The 14,614-nt window shown below is 44.3% G+C and overlaps 1 protein-coding gene across 1 annotated transcript in view; it reads right to left on the bottom strand.

Annotated features, from left to right (window-relative positions):
* adgb (androglobin) overlaps nucleotides 1-14,515 on the bottom strand; it is a 58,517-nt gene extending 44,002 nt beyond the window's left edge. Inside the window, 10 exon segments of the mRNA XM_056581302.1 lie at nucleotides 48-145; nucleotides 3,768-3,833; nucleotides 4,091-4,269; nucleotides 5,549-5,635; nucleotides 7,199-7,338; nucleotides 11,801-11,986; nucleotides 12,485-12,556; nucleotides 13,204-13,302; nucleotides 13,413-13,572; nucleotides 14,183-14,515. Of these exon segments, the coding sequence (XP_056437277.1) occupies nucleotides 48-145; nucleotides 3,768-3,833; nucleotides 4,091-4,269; nucleotides 5,549-5,635; nucleotides 7,199-7,338; nucleotides 11,801-11,986; nucleotides 12,485-12,556; nucleotides 13,204-13,302; nucleotides 13,413-13,572; nucleotides 14,183-14,259 (1,164 nt within the window). The 5' untranslated portion in view covers nucleotides 14,260-14,515.
* Between the last annotated feature and the right edge of the window lie 99 nt (nucleotides 14,516-14,614).

Below are 14,614 nucleotides of genomic sequence, written 5' to 3'. Positions count from 1 at the left end.
CACACACTCACACATATACACATAAGAAAGGTAGGCTTGGAGCTAACCATTTCATCTCGCACTGTAGACTTCATCTCATCCAGGAGCTGGATTGGACGGAAGCTGGCACACACCACAAGCTCTGAAGCAGAGGGGGTTTCAGCACCTGAGAAACACACACAGATTTGACTGGTTCACACACACACACACACACACACACACACACACACACACACACTACAGGTGCGTGTGGAATTGTGGATTATTGCATTCACATTTCCCTTAGTTAGCCACACGCCACCAAAAGAAAATTGTTTTCTTTTTGTTCCTGCTCTTGGGGTAATAATTCAATGCACAATGTGCCTACCAAATCTTCAGCGGGAAAAAAAAACACGTAATCTAATAATGGCACAAAAGGTGAAACAGAGAAATCACCCTTTCACAAAACACAATAAAAACCATCTCTCTAGCTCTCGCCATCTCTCACAGGTTTAAATAAGGCCACACAACTACCCAGGCCATCTACGAGAGGCAGTGCTGCCCTGCAGCACATCCTGGTGTGTTGGAGAGCGCGGGGGCCTGGGAGACACAGAAAATCAATTTAAAGCACCACAATGCACGGAGCAGGAGAGGGAGAGGGACAGAGAGAGATAGGGAGAGAGATAGCGAAAAAGGGAGAGAGAGAGAGAGAGAGAGAGAGCAAGCGGGAGCAAGAGAGAGGGAGAGAGAGAGAGAGAGAGAGAGAGAGAGAGAGAGAGAGAGAGAGAGAGAGAGAGAGAGAGAGAGAGAGGAGAGAGAGAGAGAGAGAGAGAGAGAGAGAGAGAGAGAGAGAGAGAGAGCTAAAGCTATTGACTGAGCTTTGTGGGGCACATATGGATGCTGCACATGAAGTATTGAAGTGCAGTGCAAGTGGCTCCTACAGTGTATTGTGATCCATGCATCGCAACAGAGAGGACAATAGGTGGGTGTGTGTATGTGTGTGTGTGCGAGGGTCTTTGCTTGTGTGCATGCTTTTCAAGAAACCCGCCGGGTTTCCATTGCCTGAGGCACCAAGGAGCAGTAGATTGGTACCGCTTTCCATATTAATGTCACCCCATGATGTTAAGCCTCTACTCGGTAATTATGGAAAACAAGTGGGATCGCGACAGACGAAGCACAGCGGCGATTAGTGTCAGAATAATAAGGTGGGTGAATACGAGAGCGGAGAGGGGCAGCCAGGAAAAGAGGGGTGGGATCCACCAGTCTGCAAAAAACATTTGAATCACACCAAATGTTTTTGTTCCTCTTTGATCAAAACAGGCAAGCCGGTTTCCAATTTTTTCTGGGGCTCACCGAAAGCAATTTTCATGAATGCGAAAGCAATTTTCATGAATGCGACATGTATGTAATGAGCTTCAGGGGCTGGAGAGGCTGCTGGGTTCGGATACATACACCAGCAGGGGTAGACGGCTGGCCGGGGCTTATCGTCCACACCTTGATAAACACATAACACACTGCATTGGGCTATCAAAACACGATTACATTTTTTGACACTAATGCTGCAGGAAAAACACTAGCAATTTCATTGGTTATTTGATGGTTGGTTCTTGTATCAAAAAACATGGCAGCTACTTCGTATGGGAAGGGTGCGAGCAACCCGTGTTACACGGCCATTAGACTCAACATGCAAGTGTCCTGCCAACGCAAGCCGCAGTAACAGGACAGGTAGGTTTTAATTATACTTTGTCGCGGCAGGGAGCGCCATCATTCAATAGTGATTAGTGTTAAATGTCAAGCGTTTGTTCTTGTCCCGACTAATTTAATGCACCCCCGCGGCTGGTCAGCCCCGTGCGCCACTCCCAAGCCTGTGACCTGAGAGATAAAAGTGCTGGTAGGGGACGGGCGTTTCATCAGAAGAGCCTATGTTCTGGTTCCTGCTCCCTGCTGCCCTGTGAACTGCACTTGACTACGAGCCCTCGGGGGTTTTGGTACACCGAAGGTGTGGACGATAAGCCCCGGCCAGCCGTCTACCCCTGCTGGTGTATGTATCCGAACCCAGCAGCCTCTCCAGCCCCTGAAGCTCATTACATACATGTAGGACAGGGATGGGCAACTTTCATGATAAAGAGGGCCACATTTTTCATCATAACCATCGGAGGGCCACATGACTGCACACTTCAACTAAACGTGAGCTGAGAGAAGCTACACAATCTTGAATTTGGTAGATATGATTTCCTGTATTCTGGTGCATTTTGGGGATGGCCACTACCTAAAAAATCATCCAGAATCATAACCTATGTACGGTATGTTAATTTAACCAACATACATTTATTTAATGTTTTCCATGCTCAAACAGCCACATGAATGGTCAGTATTTTTATCAGTGCAAAGGGCTCACATACATCATCATTCAATGAAGTCAAAAAACTGAAAAACAGTGGCCCAACATTAAGTGCAACAACTCAATGAACTCAAACCCAACAAGCAGTTGTAGTAGTTGTAGTGGCGACTTAAGTGGATATCTTTAATGACTGATATCGCTTCTAAGCAAACTAGACGCATGGGTTTGCCTTCGAATTCTATGAATTCTTCTCATCTTTCTTGACCGAGTTTTCTGTAACTCGATCAATTATTATTATTCTTTCTTTTTTTTTCTTTTTTTTTTATTATGTGCGGGCCTGACTGAGTGAGGATGCGGGCCGCACTGAGTGAGGATGCGGGCCGCATGCGGCCCGCGGGCCGCCAGTTGCCCATCCCTGATGTAGGACGATACACCTTTCCCATTTCCAAACTTCGTTTGACTTATAAGTCGCAATGTGTATCTAGCTTGCAGCTTATAATAACCCTGAAATATCTGTAGTCAATGTTGATCGATAACAGTGATTTAAATAACTTTATCAATAAAATCTAACTAACTATAACTAAGAATCGTACTATTGACACACGTCAACCTACCGGCCAAACTAATTTTATACTTTGCGACTTTAAAAAGCTTTGCTTGTTATACTTCCATTATGGCACCAATTGCCCTCCTGACATCTCTGGAAGGAGGGATCACTCTTCTCAAATGTTCCTCCTAGCCCTTTGGAGGGGGTTAGGGTTAAGGTTGGGTGGCGTTGTAAGGGTTAGTGACCTGTGAAGCCCTTTGAGACCGTGACTGTGATATACTGAGCTTGGCTATACAAATGCAATGGGCTTGACTAGGTTTGAGGGAGGGGGCAAGAAGTCAGAAAGTGATGAAAGATAACAATAACTGCCATCATGTCAGGTTGATATGGATGTGTGCAGGTGTATTACTGCCATGCGAGGATGGAATTATTGATTGTAAAGTGTTTCCAGAGAGAATATGGAGTTTCTGTATGATGATGAAATATTCATTGTCATGCTCCATACGAGTTGAATTATGGATGGAGGAGGGGAGGAAAATAGGGTTTCGCTCAAACATACTATACGTATGGAACTCACTGTACGGTTTGTGCACATCCACACACACACAAGCACACACACACACACACATTCACACACACAGACACAGACACACACACTCCTGGACAAGCCAAAGAGCTTATACCAGTGTGCTTGTGTGTGGCCTAAAGATAAATAAATGAATCACATGGGGGAGTGCTCTCTAGCCAAGTCTGAAAATGTGTATGTAGGGGGGTGGGGGGGTTAGGTTTGCATATTTCAATGTGTGAAGAAAGGATTGTGCGCGCGCGCGTGTGTGCGTGCGTGCGTGCGTGCGTGCGTGTGTGTGTTTGTGTATGTGTGTGTGTTTGTGCGTGTGTGTGTTTGTGTTTGGGCACACATACTATCTGTAGTGGGCAGAGTGGTCTTCTGGTCTTTCCCTTCCTCCTTCCCTTTTTTCTTAGCCGAATCTGAAATTCAAATCATCATCATCATCATCATCTTCATCGGGACCATCATCCTCATCACTACGGGGAAAGCCTTAGCGTGTAATCGCACCTTGTGTTTGCTCAAACAAATGGATTGTTCCCAAAGTGGAGGCTGATTAGATGAAGCCGCGGCCCGAGAGACTCTAAACCAGGGGTCTCAAATTCGCGTGTTTGTGTGCTGGAGGAGGAGGAGGAGGAGGATGAAGAGGGGGTGGGATGAAGAGGAGGTGCAACTCTACCTCTTTCAGTGTTCCTGACTGGGAGGGGCGACACGGTCTTGGTGTCGCTCATGCGGGAGACCCTTCCTACGGCAGACTCCACAGCCTCGGGTTTTTCCTGTGCACAGCTGGCCTTGGCGAAGGTGAATTTGGGAATGTTTTCTGTCAGGTATTCCCAAATATTCCCCAGATTCCTAGATCTAGAAAAGAACAACAACAAAAAAAGATGTTTATGACCAATTGATTAGTTTAAAATATTTTATTTTTTCCTGAATCACATTGGAATGGGAATGGAGTGGGAATGGGACTGAGAATGGGAATGGGAATGGGACAAAAGCTAACCCTGAAAGGCACTGTATAACAAGTATAGGACTATAACGTTACGGACTTACGCTCACAAAGAATCTGAGAGATCACAGTATTGAAGACACAGTTAAGCTCCTATATATCTGTTGTATATTTCAGTATTTTTAGGGATACACTGAAACATCTGTACATTTGCCTTTCTACCCCAGATTCAGGGGAGCTGTTTGATTCTAAATTCATCGTTGTGTGTCAATAAGGGGAGTTTGCATGGTTAGCATTTTCTTTCCGGTTTTCTCTGCAACTCATAGGAGGCAGCTAACAAAAAGCAAATGCTCACACAGCAGACACCCCCTATTGACACACAATGATGAATTCGGAATTTAACAACTCTTCTGAATCTTGGCAAGCGGGCAAACATCAAATTACATATATCTCACTGGATCCCTTAAAATTTAAATAATATTTTTTCAAATCCAAAACAAATCTGTATAGCATTACGGAATCCTAGAAGCAGCCCAGCTGTTTCTAGGACTCAATGGGACACAAGCTTTACCTTGCCGTGATAGAAACAGTAAACAACTACTACTTTGCAGACACTTACTTTATGTATCACCAGCATTTTATTTGCTGAGCAATTAGAAGGGAGGCAAGCAATACCTGCATGTAATACCAGACCAGTTTGGGATCAGTTTGTACATATTGAGTCACGAACCTGAGCCGGGATAGTGCTCGCTGCCAGTTGATTGGGTCTCCAGGGGGAGAATACCTTACAACAAGCTAACCAGCTAAGGCAGGGGGAAATCTCTTCCCTGCTACACTCCACCACTGCACCACAATTAAATTTATATTTTTGACAGATCGGGTCGATTTTATAACACCACACTTATTTTTCTTGCTTCACTGCCCTAAGCACATTATTGGCATGGTTGTCAAACACAGTGAAGGCAATTGGTGTTTAGCCTCGCTAGATTCATCCCGGCAGTAGCAAAACTCCATATGGCATTGGTTCACCGCCTCTTATAATACCGTGAGTGACTACAATATTAGCATCGGTTGGACCCCAGCGGGAATGAAACCCCTAACCCTGGCAGTGTTAATGCTAATTGCTCTACTAGTTTCCCTAAGACTGGTCCAGATTGAATGTGAAGGAATGTGAAAAAAGAATTTATTTACTTGATGGGTATTATCTCTGGAATGCAGCCGGTGAGGGCATGAATGAAGGTGAACTCGCCCATCTCCTTCCTCTGCTCGGACATAGCACTGAGAGAGAAAACAACACAATAACACACACAACATTTATATACACACCTGGGAAAAAAAAAACAACTACAACTGAACACTCTTTTACTGCATTGTCACCTCATAGATTTGAGGTTACACAAAACAAAGTGTTTACATTTTTTCCCCCATCATTGTTATCATCTGTAGAGTCTCTTTGTGTTTACGCAGTACCCAAGTCACATGCTGAAGTATTTCATTGTGTTCTTTATTTAACATTGTAATGTTCAACCAACTATGAATCTACACATTAATTGAAGATTGAATAATCTTCCATCAATGTGGGTTCAGAAAGCTGTGATGATTGGCCCTCCCAGCATCAGAGGTGTGACAGAAATGTGTGTGTGTGTGTGTGTGTGTGTGTGTGTGTGTGTGTGTGTGTGTGTGTGTGTGTGTGTGTGTGTGTGTGTGTGTGTGTGTGTGTGTGTGTGTGTGTGTGTGTGTGTGTGTGTGTGTGTTTTTGTGTCTGTCACTTGATGGTGTGATCTCTTCTATGGATTGTTCCCCCCCCCAGACATTCTAAGACAGATGGTTGTCTCAAATTAGCCCCTTCGGGAGTCAGGAGGGGCCAACAGGTCCAGTTTGTGGCCTTAATCACCAATCAAACTCAATCGATGGAACTCCGTCAAAACAACAGCTCCATCCTCAACAATGGTCCAGGGCAAAACCACAAAACGTTGACCACCAACACCACCACCACCACCCCCGACACCACGTAAACATTTTTACACAAAAATAAAACAGAAATAGAAAAGATAGAGCAGCAGGTCTGTGACTCTTGATACTGAACTGCCGAAGCAGTCACAGGGGTAAGGTTAAAAACGGCTTGAAGGTAAAACTTCCATCCGCCGTCACTGTGGCTCATGAATGATGCACCTGCAGAAAGAGAGGCTTCTTTGTTTCCTGTCTCGGATGAAACATTTATGTCTCCACCTTCTGCAGACACAGGAACAACCACCTAGACACAACGCGCTACCCATCACTCACACACACACACACACACACACACACACACACACACACACACACACACACACACACACACACACACACACACACACACACACACACACACACACACACACACACACACACACACAGGCTAACTGTCACCCCGGCAGAGTAGCTCGGAGCAGAGCGCATTATGTCAAATGGACATTTCATCCAGTCAGCAAGGGCAATGCGAGTCTCTCTGTGTCTGTGTGTTACCAGGCTCCACTCTAAACTTTACCAACGATAAGGAGGTGCTAATGCTAACACATAGCGTATGAGCGTAGAGGCTACATGGATAGGAATCCTACCGTCTGCTTGTAATACTGACCTCGGTAAAAGAGGTCAACACTAAGCCGGGTCTACATTAAGACTGCATCAGTGGCTTAAGAGGATTCCACTATGTTCCCACCTGGCATCTGTCATAGTCCTCCATGACAGGACCAGGCAGTTACAGTGCAACCATTTAGCATTAAAGTCGTTTTTTTACAGTATTCTCACTTTGTCCTCCAACACCTGTATTTTGTTGGGGTGGAGCCACATGCAACCACTCACTCTGTGTTAGCCAGCTTGATTAGGGCCTTGGCCAATAGCATGGGCCATAGCTCCCCTTCGGTGGCAGAGGCAGGGAGGAGCATGTTGTCCTCCTCATCGAACGGCATGGTGTCGTCCACTGTCATCTTCCTCCAGCAGCCCTGACAGACACACGGACACGAGGAACCATGGTAACCTCAACAAATTACAACTTTCAACTTTTGTTTTGTCAACTGATTTCCAACACATGTGTTTTCACTCCTATGACATCGTTGATGAAGCAAAAATATAATAAACATACTGACTGTAACTGTATTCATAGATAAATCATTTAATAAAAACCTGTGAACACTTGAATGGAATACATTTTTTATCGATTGAATGAAGTGTTGAATTACGTAATGCCCGGTACGCTTTGCACTGTTACATTAACACTTACTACACTTACCGCTCTTCAATATGGGAACAGAATAAAGTGGCTTGTGCGGAGCTGGTTGGTCAGGGAATGTTTTACTTCCTGTTAATGTGAGAATTCAAGAACATCAAAGTAGACAGTGTCCATTGGTGTTTCTGAAAAGCCCTCGGTCTGGTCCTACTCCAACTCTATAAGAGCCTCTCGTCCTCATTGTGGTACATTTTGTTTTACGTGCTGCCCACTTGACTGTAGTACCCTCCACTGGAAGTCCAATCCTCTCGTACAGCAAAGCCCTCACAGTGCGACGCTTAAACAACATGCAGCATCTTGTAAACACATGGGGTTTCCAAGTAAAAAATTAAATAACTAATTATGGACAGATCATGAAAAGACTTTACATTGACACATTTGACAAACGTGAACGTGTACGTGATGAAATTCCCTCCTGACTCAGGTTCCAAAGAGCATAACAAAGACCTGCAAACAGGAAAAAATGTAAAAAGGAATCATCGGTCAAAGGACTGATCGGTGTTTCGAGATATACGGCTACCCTGGTGTTTTTGCTCAAAAAAGCATGACTTACCTCGAACTTAACATAAGATAGTTTGTTCAAATTAGGGCTGTACAGTATGGACTGAAATGTATATCACGGTATGATTTGAGGCATAGACGGTAACGGTATTATATCACGGTATGTTAATTTTAACTTCTAATTTCGATATAAATGCTTATGAAGGGGTAAAATACTGGTTAGGCAGCAAAACTGCATAAAAAAAATGAAAATCTTTTCTCAAGTTACTTCCATCTTTGAAAAACACTAATGTTTAATGGTATGGATTTCTTTCTCCACTTGCTCACGGACCTTGCCGTAGGTATAGTTATGGCATCTCAAAATGGCTGAAATGTGTGGGCGGGCAGGTAACGCATAGGTACCTGTGATCGAGTGTTTTGACCATCTCTTTAAAGCCCTTTCTATCGACATTTTGTAACCTTACATAGGTAAACAGTGACGGAGTTTGTTACCTCGTTCCACCGCTGGCATTTTGTCGTAAGGACTGGCTTTGGAAAATGCCTGCGGAAGCAAGGTCTGATATGCAGAGACAGCTTCACGCCAACAACGTCTGTCTCGTACGGTGTGGAATGAGACGAGAGCTCATGAAGGGACTATCGCTGAATCCTCAGACGCCAGCCTTCCGAGTTGCACGTTTGACGTCGATTCCAGTCTCAGAGCATTCATAGCGTTCCTGTTTGACTTTGTGATTGTGGCATGAAATTGGCAAGTCGCTGTTTATTGTTAGCTACATTAGCCTCTTTAGCAAACCAGCCCGAAAACAAACAACACAACTTTACATTTTATTGCACGCACAATACAATGTAAACAGCCATCCACATTAAACACTGGCCAGAAAGCGCTACAAACATCTGTACACACCATGGCTTTGGCATACATTCTCAGTGTCGGTGCCCCTTCGTCGAAGTGCCCCTGAAAAGGCTCTTAGACATCACAAAATTAACAGGACGCGAGTTCGGAGCACAGCAGAACGTCACAAACTGGTTGGTGGAGAGTGGCAACAACGTAGGATTACACTAGTTTCTCTAATTAGGGTATTCCCTTAGTTAAAATGAGAAAATGTCATCTATTATTATGCTCAAGATCATATAAGACATACCAATAAAAAAAAAAAAAGTAATAATAATAGATTTTGGTTTCAATGTGAGTCATTTTAAAGCAGAATAGTTTCCAAGCAATCCATTCGTCCACTACATCACGCAAACCTTTCCTTTAGTTTCTTTATTCCAGCCATTGGCTACTCATTACTTGCATCACAATGTATCATACAACAACACAGTGATTCTGCTCAGTCATTGGCTGATTCATGCGGGCTGGTAAACAGATTAACGGCGCTGTGTGATATGTCCTCTCGTGGCTATCTATGATTCGAGTTTCACACTGCTGGTAGAAACAGCAGGAATTCAGGGACCACAGGCTAAATTCTGACTATAACTGTTCCCAGCTGTCTTAGTTGCCTATCTATTGCATCACCGTGCAAAGGCTACAGAGTCCCAATGCTTTAAAAAAACATTTCATACTCTCCTCCCTTCATAAAACATCTCTCACTTTCATCTTAGGAGACTTACTTTATAAAAGCCCTGCCTCTTTTTATCTTGCACTCCCTCACGGAAGATTTTACTTCACAGAAGATGTGACAAAAAAAGGTGAGGTTTCCCTTCTTATCGACCTCTTGTGTAATTTCCGCTGAGGGCTGGAGCAAGAATGAGAGGGCAACAACAAAGGGGCTTGTCCTGTCCAATAGCCAAAAGGGCTACATCGATACATCAGTTATACAGTACAGGAGGACAATAAGCTGGTTCGATTCGAACAAATCTAGCATAAGGACACAGTAGTAATGGAGGGCTAGGCAAGCCTGCTAGCAATAGGGTGAGAGGCTTTGGATGTGTTGGCGTGTGGGGTGCTTGAATCTCACTCTCGAACCATCTGGTGGAGTGCTATGGCTGGCATGCAGCGCCGGTTGACGGTAACTATGTCATGCCTGCTTGTCTGGGGGGGGGGGGGAGGAGGGAGGGAGAGAGGGGGGAGAGAGGGGGGAGAGAGAGGGGGAAAGCATTCTACTGCTAGAGGGGGAGCCTATTCCTTTTAGGCTTTGCTTGGGAGCACTGTTGTTGAGTCATTAAAAAGACAGGCTTTGCTCAAGTCTTTGTGTCTGTAAATATACGATGGGCAACAAGGAACTGAGGAGCACAAGCCTGCAACTTTCACACCGTACTGTAGCATAGAAAAATGTGATGACCTCCTTGAACAACCTTCCATCCAACAAACTGACAGGACTAATGTCACGGCTGTCACTGCTGTCGGCAAATGTAACTCAACTGTGACTTTTCAGTTAAAACTCTATTCTCTATTTATTCACAAACAGTACAGTTTAGTTTGGCCCGGTTTTGGTTTGGGAAGTTTTCAATTCTTGTTTGTTTTGGTATTTTTCCTGGAGTAGCCGAGGAAAATCTCGACATTGAAACTCAACCAATCTTAAGACTCACACAATCATTATTGACATTCGAAATCGGTCCCAGACCGGTCTCTGACTCCAGTTAAGCAGTGTTTCCCATACATAGACTAATGTGTGGCGCAGCGCCACAGAATGAACACCGAGCGCCACAAATTGATAGTGTTTTTGTTGTTTTTTTTACACGATTTTGAAATATAAATATCGTTCCGTTCATTCATCTCCGCATAGCACTCTTTCTCCCTGTCATTCTCATTCACACACGCACTCCCACACAGAGACAAGCACGCATTCATGCCAATGGTGCGCAGATACACGACCAGTTATTGGATAAACCCGCGTATCACTGATACACTGCACTCGCACTGACAGCGGATTCGCCCGCGCCTCCTCTTAACGCGCCTACAAAGGAAAACCCCAAGCAGCGGGATATTTGCGATTAATATGAAATGCGGTTATAGTTTATATATATTGCGGTGTTAGGCCCCGAGCCCGTTGTGCCGGCGATTTGAATTCGCTCTGCAGCCGGGACTGGAGATCGTGAAGATCAGGAAGTGGGCCGGTCCACTTTGAAATGTATTTTGTGCACGATTGCTCGATTACACGAATAAGCGAACGCAAACCCCCCCCCCTCGTCAGGACTCCATGTCTTACCCCCCCCCCCCCCTCCTGTCAGGAGTCCATGTCTAATCTTCCCACCCCCCCCCCCGTCTAGAGTCAACGTCCTACACCCCCCCCACACACACACATTGCTACCTGGTCTGTGGGAAACACTGAAGACGCATGTATTTATCAGCCAATGTGTAAAGCCAAGCCTTTTTCTGCCTGATAACGGCAGAAAGATTGATGATGGGGAGGACCTCATTCCCTCCTTCCCAGGTGTGCCTCAGACATTTCGTTTTTCCAGCTCGGAAGGTCAAGAGTAGATCCTTCTACTCTTGCTCTCCTTCTTGTACGCTTCTCAATTGACATTTTGGATTCAAGAGAACCACAAGCATAAGGGAAGTGATTATTTTTGGACTGATAATGTGTGTGTGTGTGTGTGTGTGTGTGTGTGTGTGTGTGTGTGTGTGTGTGTGTGTGTGTGTGTGTGTGTGTGTGTGTGTGTGTGTGTGTGTGTGTGTGTGTGTGTGTGTGTGTGTGTGTGTGTGTGTGTGTGTGTTTGTGTGTGTGTGTGCACCTCACCATCCAGAAGAGTTTGACCACGTATTTCCCATAAGCGTTGTAGAGTGGCGTGTGACCGCTGGCCACTTTGCACAGAGAGTAGATGTGCTCCCAGGGCCTCCACCTCTGGTCTGCAGCGCCATCAACACCACCATGGCACCACAGCTTCCACACGATGCCGATCTCACTGATGATCCACCTCATCATCTGCGAGAGGGAAGGGACATTGACTTCAAGTTTGTTGCATTGATATAGCACATCTGAAATAACAGTTGGTTGACCAAGGTGCTGAAGATACAATATTAATATAAGAGAAAAGAAAAACACAGGTCACACAATCAGACTTGTAGCGTTTAAAGGAGCGCGTACATAGGCAAGTTTAAAACAACACATAAGACACATATATCAAATGGAACCAAAGGTTACAGATGAGATATATGGGTTTAAAGTTGACTTTTAAACGAGTCACCAGTAGGGAGGTAGATTCATCACAATCCATAAGGCAGTCAATCCATAAAATCCCATCGCTTGATGCTTCGGTTGTTTTACCCGATTCCTGACCGATGAGCGCCGCGTGCCACATCGGAGTGACCACCATTATTTCTGTCAGATTCACACTCATACACTCAGTAATTGTTGACAGATAACAGGGACGGACAGACATATGATTAGACCCATACCGATACACATTCTGTCTGATATTACCTCACTGCCAATCAGATGACCGTTGGCTGGGATCAGGTCAAATGCTGCAACAGTCTCAACAACTGTAGGAGTCTGTAAAAAAGCAAAGTATATATCACACTCTGATATGATGTATACATAGAAAAACTGAACTGATAGAACCTATAAACAGAGACTGAGGACAGAAACATGACATATCATTTTAAATTTGCTGTCAACTCTGAAGTGCTGTGTTAGCGTTGGCGATTAGCTTACTGGGATGGGGCAAATGTGTGACACCAGAACAGAGAAGCATGTTAATAGATTAATCTATCTAGCTGCCTTTGATCTGTCTAGACTTGAAGTTCAAAGTAAATTAATTTGATGTGGAGAAGCGATTATTCTCTCTACGTCTAACAGATATCTATCTATCTTAATGCTATGTCCTTTTTGTAGATTCCTTTCTGCCCGTTGGTAAATGTTAACCTTTGTATTAAACTACACATGAACCTTGCAGATGTTAACCAGTTTACACATTTTTTCTGTTGAACCAGACACTTTTTAGGACCTTTTTATGACCTCAGGTATGTAGCTGTATGTAAGAAAAAAGGCCTGACGACGTAGTGTACTGAGACAAGATAACCCACTTCGTCTACCTATGAAAATTCTTTATGAACAGAAAAACAACCCCTTACTCTCAACTCAACAATTTACTAGAGTAAGGGCATTTACAAAATTACCAAAAAAATGTAACTTGTTACCTTGTTGACAATGAACTCTGAAGGGCGTTTCCATGAGTGTACTTTTAAAGATGAAGGCAGGCTAACTTTGCCTTCAGGCTCTTCATAGAACATTGTAGCCTAATGAGAATTACAGCATGCAGGACATAGTTAGGTATTACCCATGCACTGTTATAATGAATGAGACTATTTTTAATAATGAATGATAAACATAATATTATTTTCTGCACCACACTTGGACTCTTGCCCAGTTTTCCATCTTTGGGACCTTTGGCTCCATCCCATTTCTCCCCGTTGACTTCTGCCTCGCTCCACTCCGGCCAGACAAGACACCTACACCTCCTGAGCTCTCCTAGGCCATCAGAGACGCTGCCTACCAGGGATCCCGCTCTGAAACCACGTGACGCAAACAGCCATCTATCAGGATTGTTCCTTCGACATTATCATATCTCAAGTAGCGTGTGACATGCTGTGCGTTTGCATGCAAAGCTTCGTAACCAGCATGAGACTACCGCAATGCCATGTCCCGAGGTGTTGTGGACAGTAACTAAACCTCAGAGAGAGAGAGTGTGTGTGTGTGTGTGTGTGTGTGTGTGTGTGTGTGTGTGTGTGTGTGTGTGTGTGTGTGTGTGTGTGTGTGTGTGTGTGAGAGACAAGCTGGGTGAATGAGTAACTGAGTGAGAAGGGCTCACTGTCCTAGGGCTAGAGCTAACGCTATGAAATCCCTTTTTACGAGTTAATGATTGTGAAATATACATTAGCATATTAGTTTAGCGTTTTCTACTACCTGATAATAAAATATATCAACCAAGGTATTATATGGCAGTTTAAATGGCAGCAGGACAGAAACGACATATCTTTCTGGTTAAATTCAAAAAGAGATGTGACTAGGCTATTTCGCTAGAAGACGACAGAAACGGGTATGTTTAGCTGACCAACAGTGATCAATAATTAAGCTAGCGAGGCCTACTTGCACTATTTGTTGTGCCGCCAAACTTACTCCTTAGTTGATGCCTGGCCTTGTGATGATGTCAGTCGGCTCGAAGACTCTCTTTTCTTAGGCGGTCCCTTGGACATTGCAGTTGGTTGAATGAAACATACGAATACAACTTAATGAAAGGGAAATCTCCGGCAGCAGAATGAACCCGAACAACGTACAGAAATACAGCCGCGTGCGTCTCTAACGTTTGTTTACATGGTTGGTTGCTAGGCAATCTCCTGCAACTCCCGGAACTCAAAATACAGGGATCATGTGATGGGATCGAAGGGAGACGGATCCCTGGGGGCTCAACCATTCAGATCTGTATCAAAATAGCGTTTATATGGTGGTTTATATATTTTCATGCACAATTCATTAGTTAACAGTTCCCGGAAGATATTAGCTTGGACTACCTCTCATCTACTGATATTGCTGACATTAGTTTCGGCCTAT

Source organism: Gadus chalcogrammus, chromosome 21 (assembly GCF_026213295.1).
Source record: "Gadus chalcogrammus isolate NIFS_2021 chromosome 21, NIFS_Gcha_1.0, whole genome shotgun sequence".
Taxonomy (NCBI): Eukaryota; Metazoa; Chordata; class Actinopteri; order Gadiformes; family Gadidae; genus Gadus; species Gadus chalcogrammus.
The sequence above is the reverse complement of the archived record's forward strand: the minus strand, read 5'-3'. Positions and strand labels throughout refer to the sequence as shown.